Source organism: Lipophrys pholis, assembly GCF_963383615.2.
Source record: "Lipophrys pholis genome assembly, chromosome: 4".
In the NCBI taxonomy this organism is placed as follows: domain Eukaryota; kingdom Metazoa; phylum Chordata; class Actinopteri; order Blenniiformes; family Blenniidae; genus Lipophrys; species Lipophrys pholis.
In genome coordinates, this window is record NC_137637.1 from 3,646,422 (window position 1) to 3,660,909 (window position 14,488).

The following is a 14,488-nucleotide window of genomic DNA, read 5'->3' on the forward strand; positions in this document are numbered from 1 at the left end:
ATTTGTTTCCACGCGTCAGAGTGGGCGGGGCCTACTGCGGTTGGGTGGTGAGACGAGGCAGCCCGGTGCTGATATGCTTGTCTGCTTGAAGAAGGACAGCTCGTGATCGTGGCTGGATCCAGGAGACGATCCGATACCCAACAAAGGATTTGAGCCTTCAAAGTGCCGGGAAATGCTCGTTATTAAACCCTTAATGCCGTGGAATTAATTTCAATCCGTTAGTGGAATTATTGCTTTTTATTTATCGGGTTACGTTCATCCACCGGTTTTGGAAGGAGCTTCCATACCGATAGGTGGTAGGAGGCGTAGGCGCAGGGCTCCGAGGTCCCGGTCCGGGGGACTGGGTCAGCCCCACCTACCGGAGCCGCTCCACCTGCTGAGGGGCTGGACAGAGAAACTGACCACCGCACTGGGCTGAATCTACTTAAGCTCAGGTCCCTCCTCCCGGTGTCCCCGCTGCTGAAATGAGTCGCTTTTCACTTAAAAGTCACCGCCATGAAAGCAGCGGCTCCACTAAAACACATCGCGGCTGGAGCGAGAGATAAAAAAACTCCTCATAGCCTTTACAGAAAGGAGCATTGAGGCGGACCGGCTGAGTCTCACGGCCCGGATCCGTTCTAAACGCCACCTCCAAACCAAGTAATATCTGACTTCAGCGTTAAAACAAATGGTGATATTTGACTGCGGTATTTAGGACAACAGCAGAGGCCTGTGATTGGTCAGCCGTCGTGTCATGAGACACAGGGAGGCTTCTGATTGGCTGCTGTGAAGAACAGTTACGTCATTTGTTGCAGGGCCCAGGGCTGCTGCAGAGGAAGAAAAAAACATGAATGACATGTGACGACATGAAGAAAGATCTGAGACTTCCATGACCGAAAGAGACGTTTTACTCACTTTCCGCGCAATAAAATTCATATGGAACACCAGAACATGTTCAACATTTAACATTTACATCTATGGTTTTGTAAAGCACTTCTCTCTGGAATTAATACGTATTTCTATGCTGGTCTTCTATTTTGAGACTATAATGAAGATCTCTACATTTTTATTGCTTCCATTTTTAAAAACTAAAGCTGTTTCCCCTCTTTAGACATTATTAGAAATGTATGAACATTTTAGATATTTAAACCGTTTGATAAGTTTGATTCATGTTTGCCTCAATTTCATTGCAACTTTTTAAGTATCTTGCTCGATCCGCATATCAAACATAAAGAGGCCAGTTTGTTGGGAGTGAAAACACAAGTCTTATTTTCTTTGGATTTATCAGCTCACTGAGTGGAAACTCAACATTTATCAGCTGCAGTTAACACTATTGATCGGCCTAGTTTAGATGTCACATTTTTGAAATAGGAGTGTATTTGAATGAGAGGCTGGTGTAAGATGAAAATGTTTGTTTTCAGACCAGTTTCAGTGATTCACACTGGAAAAAAGTGACACAAACATTATTGTCCGTGAATCAGGAGAGAATTGGACTCTTCCATGATAAACACGACTAAACATTGCTGCTTTATGTAGGACACGATTTCCCCTTTCCTGCAGTTTGCAATCCCGGCTTATCGGAGTAATTCAGTAATGATCAGAGGCTGGAGACAGCAGGCAGACCGCTGCGTCATCTCTCGCTCACACAAATACACAATCTGTGAAACAAACACGATGCACACTGCTCGGTTCTTCGTTCAGAGGCGTTTTAATCATCCTCACAGTCTGAAGCTCTGACACAAATGACTGAATAAGACAGGAGGCATCAAAGTGTAGGCAGGCTCCTAGATTTCAAGAACACCCCCACCACCACCCAGCGATTAATAAAAGTATTTCTATTCTAGATGTGACACAACTTCAGGACTCCATATACATTTAATACTTCATGCATGACACTGCATGTTACAGGTGAAACTGTCCCCCCGGGAGCAGCAGCTCATGCTCACAACTACGTATTGGTGAGAACGGATACACGACGACCAGCAGTTATTCTGCGTGTATGAAGATTATTAGTGTGCAAGTCAATTTACAAGCCTTGCACCGTCACCGGGCCCGTCTGTCAGCTGCAGTTCTTTACTGTAAACTAGACACCGCAGGCAAAGATGCTTAACAGCTTCACTTCAGGGGCCTCCAAAGTCCAACGTGTGGGTAAGATGACGGGAAGCCAATATAAACAATGGAAAGTTCAGGAACTGTGCATATACATGCACACACACAATAACAAGTGAAGTTACTGAGTCTATAGGTCCAGGATCTTTGGGAAAAGAGTTGCATACGAACAAAAAAATATTAACATCAAAACTCAAGTATTTTCAACAAGTTAAATGGAAATACGTGTGATACAGGTAGATTTGTAAATAATTACATGATGAATCAGATTACATGGAAGAAGCATAAGAATGTTACATGAATGCCAGAATTACTTGGTTTTATTCATAGTGAACCAGATTACATGTGTTTATTTACCGAGTGAAGTTACAATCCCACATATTTAAGCATGTGGCTGTTTGGAGATAAAGTGTCACCACATAAAGGAAATACTTCTTCAGCCAGGAGCCTCTCCCTCTCCCTCTCTCTCTCGCTCTCTGCTCACCGGCTCAGACGAAGGGAAAGGGAAACCAGCAGCTCAGAGTGTTTGTTTTCCGCCGTGAGGACAACATGTCTTCTTCAGGTCTTGTTTTTAAGGTGGAGGCGCCAGCATGCCACGACTCCGCCTGCTGCTGGGAGATGCTGCCCTCTGCTGAATGCACTGCAAAGCTGAAGAGAGTGTGTGTGTGTGTGTGTGTGTGTGTGTGTGTGTGTGTGTGTGTGTGTGTGTGTGTGTGTGTGTGTGTGTGTGTGTGTGTGTGTGTGTGTGTGTGTGTGTGTGTGTGTGTGTGTGCCCTTCAGAGCAGCTTCAGACTCCCAGTAACATTGTTGACCATCTCCTCCTCACCCATGATAGCCAGGACGGTGCGAGAGCCAGACTCCACCTGCCACACACACATTTTGTTTATCAACACATTCATTTGTCTGAAACACACACATGAGTCGTCGCCAAGCCACTCGGTAAAGATATTAGCTACGAAAAGACCTAGAGTACGTCCGAATTGTCCCTCCTATCTCCTTATCTATTGACTTTACCTTAACCCCATGGAGGACGTCACGGGGTTAAGGAAAGGTGTCAGGAGGCTTCCTAAAGTAGTTAGTGAAAGGCTATCACGGTGGTGTGGCAGTCGGACCGCGCTTTCACTTAGTGACGTCATAATAATCCGACGGCGGTGCAAGTTAGTGACGTCTGCGATGGTGTGGAAAGAACTACAAGTTTCTGACAATGGACTACAAAAAGTGCATTTCTACCACTTTCCCCTGTGCCTCTAACCGCTGATATAAACTCACTCACATGATCTGCTCCCTTTTTCTGACATCCTGAGTTTCCCTGAACGCTCGGATGAGCGGGTTCCTTTAAATGTTGTCGCACCAAGGAATTGTGGGGCAGCATGAACTCGCCTCCTTTGCGAAAGGATACTTCAGTGGTTCCTAAGCTAAAGGAGGTTCTAAAGGAAGCAACATGCCTCCTTTCCTTTGCTTATTGAGAATTCAGACAGTCCTTATCATGGCCGCCACACAAAACACTTCCGGAGTTAATGAAGAGTCGATAGATAAGGAGTTAGGAGGGACAATTCGGACGTACCTCTAATATAGATAACCAAGTACACCGCAGGCCTGAAGGACAAACAATGAAGGTCAATGGATTTCACTAATAGGTGAGGTGCTCAGTCTGTCCACCGGGGGCAATATGGGGTTCAGGGTATTTAAGGTTCATCTATCAGATTCCACATGAGAAAAACGAGAAATGTAGGATCCAGTTATAGTTGTTGATGTCCATCTCTAATACATTGTCAATACCTTTCTGAAGAAATCTCGTCATTTCACTAATACAAACACGTATTTCCAACATTTATGTTTCACTAAAGATACCCGTCAGTTTGTTGACATTTTAGCGTCGCGGAAGCGCCGGAAGATTCCCGAAGCAAGATCCCGTGACGCCATCTTTGATATCCCAGAAACCCTTGCAGCAGGTTTCTCAAAATGTCTTCAGTTAGAAAAACCAAAACTAAGTTTGTTGGCTACAAATTCGAGTTTGCTGGTAAACATATCGACTTTGGTAGGATCGATTTAGGACACTGCGGGTTGGAGATGTGTGGAAATGAGTATTCTGGTAGAGTAACTTGAAGTATTGCCACAAATGGAGTGGAGCGGAACACCTTTCTTAAAGTTCGGTCCCGATCAGCTCTGCTTGCGGCATGCTTTACTCAAGGTAGGGCTGGGCAAAAAAATCTATTTCATTGATTTATTGAATTTGTGTTTATATACATTTTAACTGAGGACAGTCACAGCAATGAAGTTTCACCTTTGACAATATATCTCATGTCTGCAGTCATGCTTAACGTGCATTGAGAAAAAAAAGAAGTAATCAAAACACACATTTTTCTTAAAAAAGAAATCCTACTTTTTTTAGGCCAACTCGCCCAGCCCTAACTCAAGGACTACTTGACATGTGGACAGATAGGGAATCGAACTTGCAACCTTCTGAGAGACGATCGCTTTCAACTGAACCACACCCGCACAGAATAATCCAAACACTTTAACATGTGTGCAGAAAGAATTACATCTATAAATCCACTCAGTAGTATCAGGTGTATCTTTTTAGGTTAGAATCTTCTTATTTTAAAGTCTGATGATTGTGTTCAGAACTTTTGAAATGTCGGCTGGATTCAGGAGGTGAACAGAACCGATGTGAGTGTGGAGTTTCTCTCTCACCTGGGTGAGTCCTGCGTCCTGGACCAGGTAGGTGGGCAGACTGAGACTCATGGCCAGCGCCTGCAGCTCCAGCAGGTGAGCTACGTTGGTTCCCTGGACCACCACCTTCTTGGCCCTGGACGTTTCCCCATCAGGAGACAAACACAGGATTCTAAACATTTCACCAAGTACATACAGTTCAATTCATTGTAAATGATTCATGAAAACTTTCACTAAACTATGTAGAGAGAAACACTCTGACCTGATTTTTATTTTATTCAGATTCATTTTGGAAGCATAATACTTTGTCCTGGCTTAAGGTGAACGAGAGATTTACAGCTTCTTCAATGAATTTGACCAGAAATAGAATTACAACTAATCTGCCAAATGTACTTTACCAAGAGCTACATTTTTAGTTCGGATGACCATAATTATAAAGGCAGACATTCCACGGAGGGCTGATTTAAACTACCCAAAGTGAGAACAAGCAATGGAGAAAGTACTGTAATGTACAGAGTAAAGTCTGGATGGAACATCTTACCAAGTGACATCATTAATGCAAACAGTAAATACCAATTGAAGTCCTTTTGAAAAGGCATCTCCTCATGTACTAACTTCGTGTTTATCGGCCATTAAAATTGATGAGACCATTAGTAGGTTGCTGGTCTAGTTAGTTAGTTAGACCACTAGTGGAGGAGAACGTGAGGTGCAGCTCGTACCCGCTGTGGTCCCACTTCCAGGACATTTCCCTCCAACTGGTCTTCTCCTGCAGAGTCTGGTACAAACCCACAGCGGCATGGCCCACCTGCGCCGCCACCTACACACAACACACACACACACACACACACACACACACACACACACACACACACACACACACACACACACACACACACACACACACACACACACACACACACACACACACACACACACACACACACACACACACACACACACACACACACACACACACACACACACACACACACACACACACACACACACACACACACACACACACACACACACACGTGTGTAAAAAGCTGTGTGGTGAGTTTCTATATTATGGAGACACACAAGTCGTACAGCATTGGTTGGCCAATAGAGGGCGATAGGGCACCGCCCCGCCAAGTGGGTATAACCTTTCTTATTTTTAAAGTAAAATAAATAATCACCTATTTTAAGTAAATTGTGTTTAAATTCACAACAACATGTCATAGATAAAAAAAATATAAATCAGAATTTTTTTGGGGTGGCGGTAAATGAACCCAATGGGAATCTGTCCAATCAGCATCGTCGATTTTGATGCTTTAAGGGTGAAAATTATTTTGAAAAATCAGTTCATTGTTGTTGTTCTGATCACATTAGTAACTTTTAGCTTGGTCGTTATTCTGCACAGAATTAAACAGTGACACTTGAGCACAATCTATATAATGTTATGTTGTGGTATTTTGTCCTGTTTACACTCGACTCTGGGCCTCTTGTGTTTCCTGTTTACAACTAATGGTAATAAACATGAGCCAGTTTACAGCCTCAGACCTTCAGACTTCAACCTTCAGGTCCTTTTTAGTTTTGGTGGATTAGAAGTGGAGCTAGGAAACATTAACTTGATCGTGTCCACAGTGCTTCTCATATTATGTTAATATTCAACTCTGCTTCACGTTGGTTTTTTCATTTGTCCCCCACAGGGGAAATGTCTTTGGGGAATCGGTGACCACTAACCACTGCTCCACCATGCCCATCGGCCCCATTCTGTTTCTATGTAAAGTGTAATAACGTTACTTACTTTTATTTGAGGTCACCCTTTATAATGATACACATTTCAGCACTTGTTCATGTTGCGTCATTTCAGGTGCCTTTACCTGTGTTTTTGTGCTTAATTGTATTTGAATTTCATTTGTTTGTGTGATGGGCCTGCGCTGCACTTTCCTGTGTTTTAGTGTGTGTATCATGTTGGAACACCTGTCCAGGTGTAGCCTGCCGGCATCGCTGTTACCCCAGATTTAATACACGATGAAGAAGACGATACCGAGTATAAGTACCCGCCCCCCTGCTACGATCTGCCCCGCCCGCATGCGACTGCAGGACAAGCTTCGTAAAGAAGGAGTGTCTGTTGCACAACCAGAGGAGGCGCTGATGGGACACAGAGGAACACAAACGTCTCAGGACTCACCTTCCCAACACCCATCGCAAGGTCCATGTTCACCACAAACACCATCTTAAACATGAGGTCCTCGTCACCCTCCTCCTGGATCACACACACACACACACACACACACACACACACACACACACACACACACACACACACACACACACACACACACACACACACACACACACACACACACACACACACACACACACACACACACACACACACACACACACACACACACACACACACACACACACACACACACACACACACACACACACACACACACACACACACACACACACACACACACTCAGATCGGGCTTCACAAACTCCTCGAGGTCTAACGGACCAAGGTGTACCTGTGGGACTAAGGCTAGCTTATGGGCACCTCATTCTCCAGCTTGTTGAAGTAGTACATGGCCGCTTCTTCTGCAGAGACGTTCCGAGTGTGAAGGAGCGCCTGCAGCAGAGGAGAAATGGCAGGGAGGTCAGGAGGAAGAGGAGTCTGGTGTCTAACTACCACCACCTGGCGTGCTCAGGGCTTTTACCAGTTTTCTAGACGTTCTACTGAAACAGGTTTTACTCAGTTGAAAACACAGAACAAGTTGATCTGAGGCAAGTTCAATCATCGTGAGGACAAAATAAAGTCATTCTCACTTCCAGAGGTCCAAAAGGTTCATGTCAATTATGAGCAGAGGAATAATGAAATGAACTTCTTCAACATCTTTCACCTTAAAATCCATTTCATGTGATTCCTGCTTCTAATGTGCTGAGGAGACCTGACGGTTATCAAATGATTTAAAGTTTCCTTGAAACCTGAAAAAGCACATTATGGACAACCAGCTGTGTCAGCGTCCGTCCATTTCAATTGTGTTGTTGTATTGTATAAGATTTTTAGTACTCTGTTTGAATTTTAGGAATCCTGGTAAACTATTTTAAAGGTTATTGCTGATGTTATTAATGTATTAATAATGTTACTAATTTCAAGGTAGGTTATTTTTTAAATAATGTGTTTTGTAATGGTGTTCCTGCTCGTTGTCTTGTTTGTAGGATGTATTGCACACGATTCTTAGTATTCTGCATGGATGAAGGAAACCAGGTAATGAATTTTGATGTCAGTAATGCGATATTTGTCAAATGTATTATAACGTTGTGTTCCTGCCGGGGGAAACTAGCCGCGGCTAAATCTGGTATGAAGCATCTTTTCTTTAAGATGAATGTTTTTTGCACATGGTCCCTGAAAAATAAAAAAAATTAAAAAATGTAATATTTTGTGAAACTGGTGTAACAACCAGAGAGGACTCGATGAGGAGCCCGGCTGCATCGTCCCACCTGCTTGGCGGCCTCCTCCGGGATGTCCAGCTCTCGGAGCTGCTGCAGGAAGACCGGGTTCACCCCCTGAGAGGCCGAGTCTGGGCCGGGCTGCTCTGAAGGCTCCATGATGATCTGGAACAACAGCAACAATCACCACCTCACTCCCAGAGTCAAGCTGAACTTCCACTGTCTCCAGGGTTCGGCTTCTTCCAGGGAGTCCAACACAGCCTGGAAAAGTCTGCATTCATCGAGTATCTAGTGTCAAAACAAGCTTCAATTTGCAAGAAATTAGTGAGATTTGAGTTATATGGCAATTTAGAATACAGCTTGCTGATGCCAATGATCGAACTTTGTACTTCCTTTGTCAAAAACTGCTTCAAGATTCCGTCAGAGCTGTTTAATAAAGAGTGTTGGGAAGTGAGAAGTCCTTCTCTTTGTGGATGTATTTAGTCCACACCAGCCAGAACGATCGGTTTTATTCCCGTTGTTCTTAAAAATGTTCCCGTCCACATAGCACCACAAAAATGACTCAAAAGGATGTAGTACATATGCCAGAGTTATAGGTGGCGCTATCACACTGCCACAGAAATACACCAAAAACAGAAGAAGACAGAGCATATTGAAAAATTCCAACATCTCGCCTAGGGATGGGAATTGATAAGATTTTTCCGATTCCGATTCCATTTTCGATTCTGTTTAACGATTCAATTCTTTATCGATTTTCTTATCGATATTTTCTTTTCTTTTCCATTATTATTATTATTAAAAAGGATAAATTAACAGGTAGATTACTAGGGGTGGGAATTGATAAGATTTTATCAATTCTTCTAACAATTCCTGAGTATTGTTTTGAGGGGGAAAAAAGTTGTTTTACAGTCTTCTGCACCAAAAGGAACAATTACATTTTTTCCTAAGATGAAACTTGAATTATAATTTTTCCCTTAAAAAAGAACAGTCAAATGTGTATTTGCCTTCATTGTTTGCCCCCTGGAATTTACACTTTTTCAAATTTTGCGCTGTTGACAAGTTAACCCTCTCTGGGAGGTCGCAGACTGGAGAGGAATGAGGAAGTGACATACGAGAAGGAACGTTCTCTCGGTCTGCAGGGAATGCTGTTTTCATATTGTGTTGGTGCTTTTTGTGAAGGGATTTTCCAACACTAAATGATCTAATACATACACATACAGTAGTAGACCTCACCTAGATTGTGTATGTCTACACAGTAGACATACTCTAGTAGAGCCTTTAATAACTAGGGGCTCCCACATATACAAAGATCTACTAGCATATGTCTACGCTGTCGGCTCGTTGGAGCAGACATTCACTACACGGGACAGATTGACGGCAGAGTTCATTTAATAAAAGTCCCTCATTAGTAGGAGAGAACACGGAGAGAACATGAAAGCTCCACACAGAAAGGCTACTGCCGGGATTTGCACCGAGACCTTTTTTTTGTCGTATTATTTAGTCGTTTATCGTCTCCCACTAGACCTTCTTCCTCCATGTTTTCTCCTGGTTGAAGGAGCTCTGCGTCGCAGAGTGTGATGTCATGCAACGTACCGCAACGCGACTTGACGTCGTGCTGGGAAAATAATCGTTAAGAAGAATCAAACACATAAAAGGTGTACGATTCCGATGGAATTGATCAATTGGAACCGGTTCTAAGTCAGAACCGGTTTTCGATTCCCATCCCTACTCTCGCCTCATTAAACCAGAAAGCACCAGCAGCTTCTGCAGCTCGATCTGGAGCAGCTCGTCTGCCATGTTGTTGTTGTTGTGAAGTGACGGCACCGAGAGGGTCGCGAGGTTATCGGGTTGAGAGGTGGGCCGATGACATCGTTTAAAGCAAATGTGTGTCTTGCTCTTCCACATGTCAAAGCCGATGCGGCATTTTCAATTTTCTCCACTCTGGAACTCGCTTTCAGGTTCCTAAACACCGTGCGGACGATCGGCCAAAAATGAGGCGGTTACGAGAAAAGGTGTTGTCGTGTGGTCAGGGCCTCAGATGTGACTACAGCTTCTGAAAACATGCCAGCACTGATTTATAAGGTTCATAGGAGAACCAGTTCATACCTCAACTATCTACTTAAAGAGAAAAATCTCAATCAGCTATTCTGGAGACAAAACATGTTGTTGTGAATGTTTTCAGCTTTGTGCCGATTTCATCCATAAACCTTCACAAAACATTTCCAAATGAAAAACATAAAAAAACATCATGTTTGCATATTATCATCATAATATTAATAGTTTCCAGCGGCTGTGCAGTGGTGAGCGCTCTCACCTCACAGCGAGGTCATCGGTTCAAATACTAGGTTCTGTGGGTTGTGTGGAGATTGCATGTTCTGCCTGTGTGTTTTGTGGATGGATGGATGAATAATGGATGGCCAATGGGATGGATGAATAGATGGATGAACAATGCATGAACGGATGAATAGATGGATGGACAATGAATGAAGGAATGAATGAATGGATGAATGGACAATGAATGGATGGATGAATAGATGGATGGACAATAAATGGATGAATAGATGGATGGACAATGAATGGATGAATAGATGGATGGACAATGAATGAATGGATGAATAGATGGATGGACAATGAATGAATGGATGAATAGATGGATGGACAATGAATGGATGAATAGATGGATGGACAATGAATGGATGGATGGACAATGGATGGATGAATAGATGGATGGACAATGAATGGATGGATGAATAGATGGATGGGCAATGGATGAATAGATGGATGGACAATGAATGGATGAATAGATGGATGGACAATGAATGGATGGATGGACAATGAATGGATGAATAGATGGATGGACAATGAATGGATGGATGGACAATGGATGGATGAATAGATGGATGGACAATGAATGGATGGATGGACAATGGATGGATGAATAGATGGATGGACAATGAATGGATGAATGAATAGAGGGATGGACAATGAATGAATGGGTGGACGAACAGTTTCCAACCGTAGAAAAGCTGACGAGCTGCAGACAATCCTCAGTCCCGGGTTTGGACCTGCGGACTGGATGTGTGGCCTGGTTCTGTGGCCGCGTCATGTATGTTTGTGTTTTCAATAAAAGCAGAAAGTGTTAGGGAAGCTTTAAGAGCTCTGAGGCTAACGGGACAGGCTAACAGAAGCTAACGCTGCAGCTAATAATGTTCACGTTTCTCGAACAGTCGAGAGTTCCAACGCCACATTATTGAAATGTGGAGTTTTTACGTTAAAGACGGGATGTGTGGCCGTTTGTCTCCGGTGTGTCGGTGTACACTGTGTGAATATTCCCGGAAAACAGTGTCATTGTTCCCGCACACATCGTAGCGTCACTTAGCATTAGCGTTAGCCCCGGAGCTAACGCGCTCGTACCTGCTCGACGCAGCGGGCTCTGCTGCTGGTTCTCCCCGCTCAGCGGTGCTCCTTCCCCGGTCAGCGGTGCTCCTACGGGCCGTGCAGCTCTTGGGTGTCTCCGGTACTGGAGCTCGACTTGTGTCTCGACGGGAGGATGATTTGTGTGGGCTGCTGCTGTGCTTGGTCTTTACTCCATGTTGGACCCGCTCACAGGATGCTGCTGCCTCTGGAGCCGTTTGGTTCCGTCCATCATGTGGTGCTGTGGAGTTCCGCAGGGAGCCCTCCGCAGACCCCTCATGTTACTGCACATTAATAAAACACTTTGGATTCTTTCTATATTGTTTAATTCAAGCGCACGTTTTGAAATAGAAACTCCAGGTCCCCCTTTTTTTTTTGTCAATTAGTTTTATTTTGTGTGCCTTTGTTGACCTGCTCACCTGTCCAGGTAGAATGTAATCCAGTGTAAAAGAGTCAGTCTCTGCAGTGAAACAGGTCGACACTTCAGAGGTCAGCGGGGTCATAAGGTTCACTCAGCATCACTGCACTGCTGTCATCTCACCATCAGGGGGATTTTTCTCACTTAGACTTGGACTTAGACTCAACTTTATTTATCCCTTGGGATGACTCCCTCAGTTCCCATGGGCTCACCACCTGCAGTGCAATGTGATCTGGGTGACGGTGCTCAGACTGCCACCCCCCGTGACCCAGAAACAGATAAGCGGGAGAAAATGGATGGATGGATGGATGGATGGATGGATGGATGACTCCCTCAGGGAAATTTAAGTTCCAGCAGCTTTATAAAAGAGGAGCAGCACACAACAAAGATAAGTTACAGAATTTGGTTCAAAATATAATATAAACTCTTAACTAACATTAACTTAACTAAATATATAAATGGCAGAAAGAATAAGACTCCCAACAAAATATAGGAGTGAAAGTGGCTGATGACGTTAAATTGCACTCTGGTTACAGACAGAATTATTGTAAAACTATGATAATTTGCAGTGAATAGACAATTAGGTATTGGACAGTTTAGCATTATGGTATGTGAGATGTAAGATGGTGAGGTGGATAGCGGCTACTGCTACTTCCCTTCTGTCCTGTCACCTTTTCCCCCCTCAGTGAGGAGTTGTACAGCCTGATGGCCTGAGGGCCAAAGGAGTTCTTAAGTCTGTTGTTGATGACGGTGTGAAGAGGGTGTCTGGAATTGTCCATAATGTCCAGCAGTATAATCAGTGTTCTTGCCTCTGCTACCTTCCAATCCCTCACTTTTCTTCCATTTCTGATGTATCAAAATCATCTAACATAAACAAACAGTATGGATAGATAGATAGATAGATAGATAGATCGATCGATCCCACAATTAGGCACTATGAGAGGAAGTACTTCCTCCTCTTCCCAAAATGGGCATGTGTGGGCGGAGCCAGTCCAGCTCACACAGACACAGCAGATTCTGAATGCAGCTCCTATGATCCAATATTCAAATGGATGAAAATCAAGGAAAAGCTGGATTTGGGACAATAAACCTTGAATACAATGTTTTTGGACCAACGCGACCATGTGAAAGTGTTGAAAAGCTGGATAATATGACCTTTTAAATCAGTAAATTCTTTGAAAGTCTTACCTCCATCTCAGATGATATGCTAGCTATAAGTATTTGAATTGGTTGTAGTCAATTAAAGTTGCTTATATTAGACATGGGGCCTGGTAAAAATCTATTTTTCAACATTGTCAGAAATCATGGCAACAAATCTATCAAAGAAGCTTTAAATATTTTAGATATTTCACCCAGGAAGACATGTTTTTTTCCTCCTTGTCCTGTTTGGCAATATATGACCGAGAGCGTTTTGGTGTCAGAACAGTTTCTGCTCTTGCGACAGGAAGAGATTGAGAATGACTAATTATAAGGACGTAGAAAATATGAGAATCTGTGGTGATTATAGTGCCTCGCCAGCCTTCGTCAAAAGGGTTCTGTTTGATCCATTTCATTTAAATGCACCAAGTTTGACAGTTTGGCAGAGATGTTAATACAAGGTATTTCATGTTTACTGGGTTTGTGCTGGAAAATAGTTACTCGGCAAAACAACTGATTTGTTGTAATATGCAGAGTATTGTAAAATGAAAGAGAATCGGTCTATTAACTGTATTGTTTCAGAAAGAGAAGTCTGTGCATTTTGCAGGAACAGTAACACATCGTCTGCATAGAGGCATATTTTGTGAGTTCCATTTACGGTTTGGATTCCTGTGAATGGTTTGATGAAAATTGCAAAGTGAGAGTCTAGACGAGAGTGCACGCCCCCGCCTGGTGCCTCTTTCAAGTTGGGCGCTTGTAGAAGTTTGATCATTGGTTTTAACACAAATTTCCAGTTTACCCTTTCGAAGGCTTTTAGCATTAATCAGTGTGAAAGCTTCAGGGAGCCACTGCAGAGCGGCGGCATGTTGCAGACCTCTGGACAACACGTACCACATCATGATAGTGATTTTCAGCCACTTTCATAATGATAATTAGCCCTCCTGCACTGAAGAGTTCAATTCCCCCACATCCGAGAGGTCCGTGTCACATTTGATGAGCTCGACACCCCCAGAGCTTGAAGGATCTGATCACATCCAGTCATTTCTGCTGCATGTGGGAGAGTTCGCCTCATGATTTACCCATCAGTCCCAACTTCACTGGTTCATGTCCTCAGGAAGCGCAAGTCACTGGTGGGATTCAGACACAAACGCTCCATTTTAAGAATACTTTATTACATCTGTGAGAATTCGTACCCTTTCTTATTAAACAGGTTAAAACACTATAGTTACATTTGAAATCAGATCATTATTTACAATCATATTAACACACAGAATAAGAAACCTTAAAACTGCTCGTGGCAGAGCCTGCTCTAC

The 14,488-nt window shown here is 43.4% G+C and overlaps 1 protein-coding gene across 1 annotated transcript; it reads right to left on the bottom strand.

The window, feature by feature from the left end:
• Positions 1-1,665: 1,665 nt before the first annotated feature.
• Positions 1,666-11,906, bottom strand: LOC308108090 (putative peptidyl-tRNA hydrolase 2). The gene is made up of 7 exons (XM_080460794.1): positions 11,621-11,906; positions 8,258-8,371; positions 7,314-7,385; positions 6,938-7,012; positions 5,481-5,578; positions 4,783-4,897; positions 1,666-2,951 (listed from the first exon to the last, which is right to left on the bottom strand). Exons 2-7 carry the CDS (start codon positions 8,363-8,365, stop codon positions 2,865-2,867), a joined length of 555 nt encoding a protein of 184 aa, XP_080316920.1. The 5' UTR covers positions 8,366-8,371; positions 11,621-11,906; the 3' UTR covers positions 1,666-2,864.
• Between the last annotated feature and the right edge of the window lie 2,582 nt (positions 11,907-14,488).

Bases quoted from the DNA above. Each gene is read 5' to 3' on its own strand.
- LOC308108090 (XM_080460794.1), bottom strand. From the start codon at position 8,365: ATGGAGCCTTCAGAGCAGCCCGGCCCAGACTCGGCCTCTCAGGGGGTG. The intron at 7,013-7,313 runs GTGCCCATAAGC...TGTGTGATCCAG, and splicing joins TCAACAAGCTGGAGAATGAG to GAGGAGGGTGACGAGGACCT. The intron at 4,898-5,480 runs GTACGAGCTGCA...GGAAACGTCCAG, and splicing joins TGGAAGTGGGACCACAGCGG to GGCCAAGAAGGTGGTGGTCC.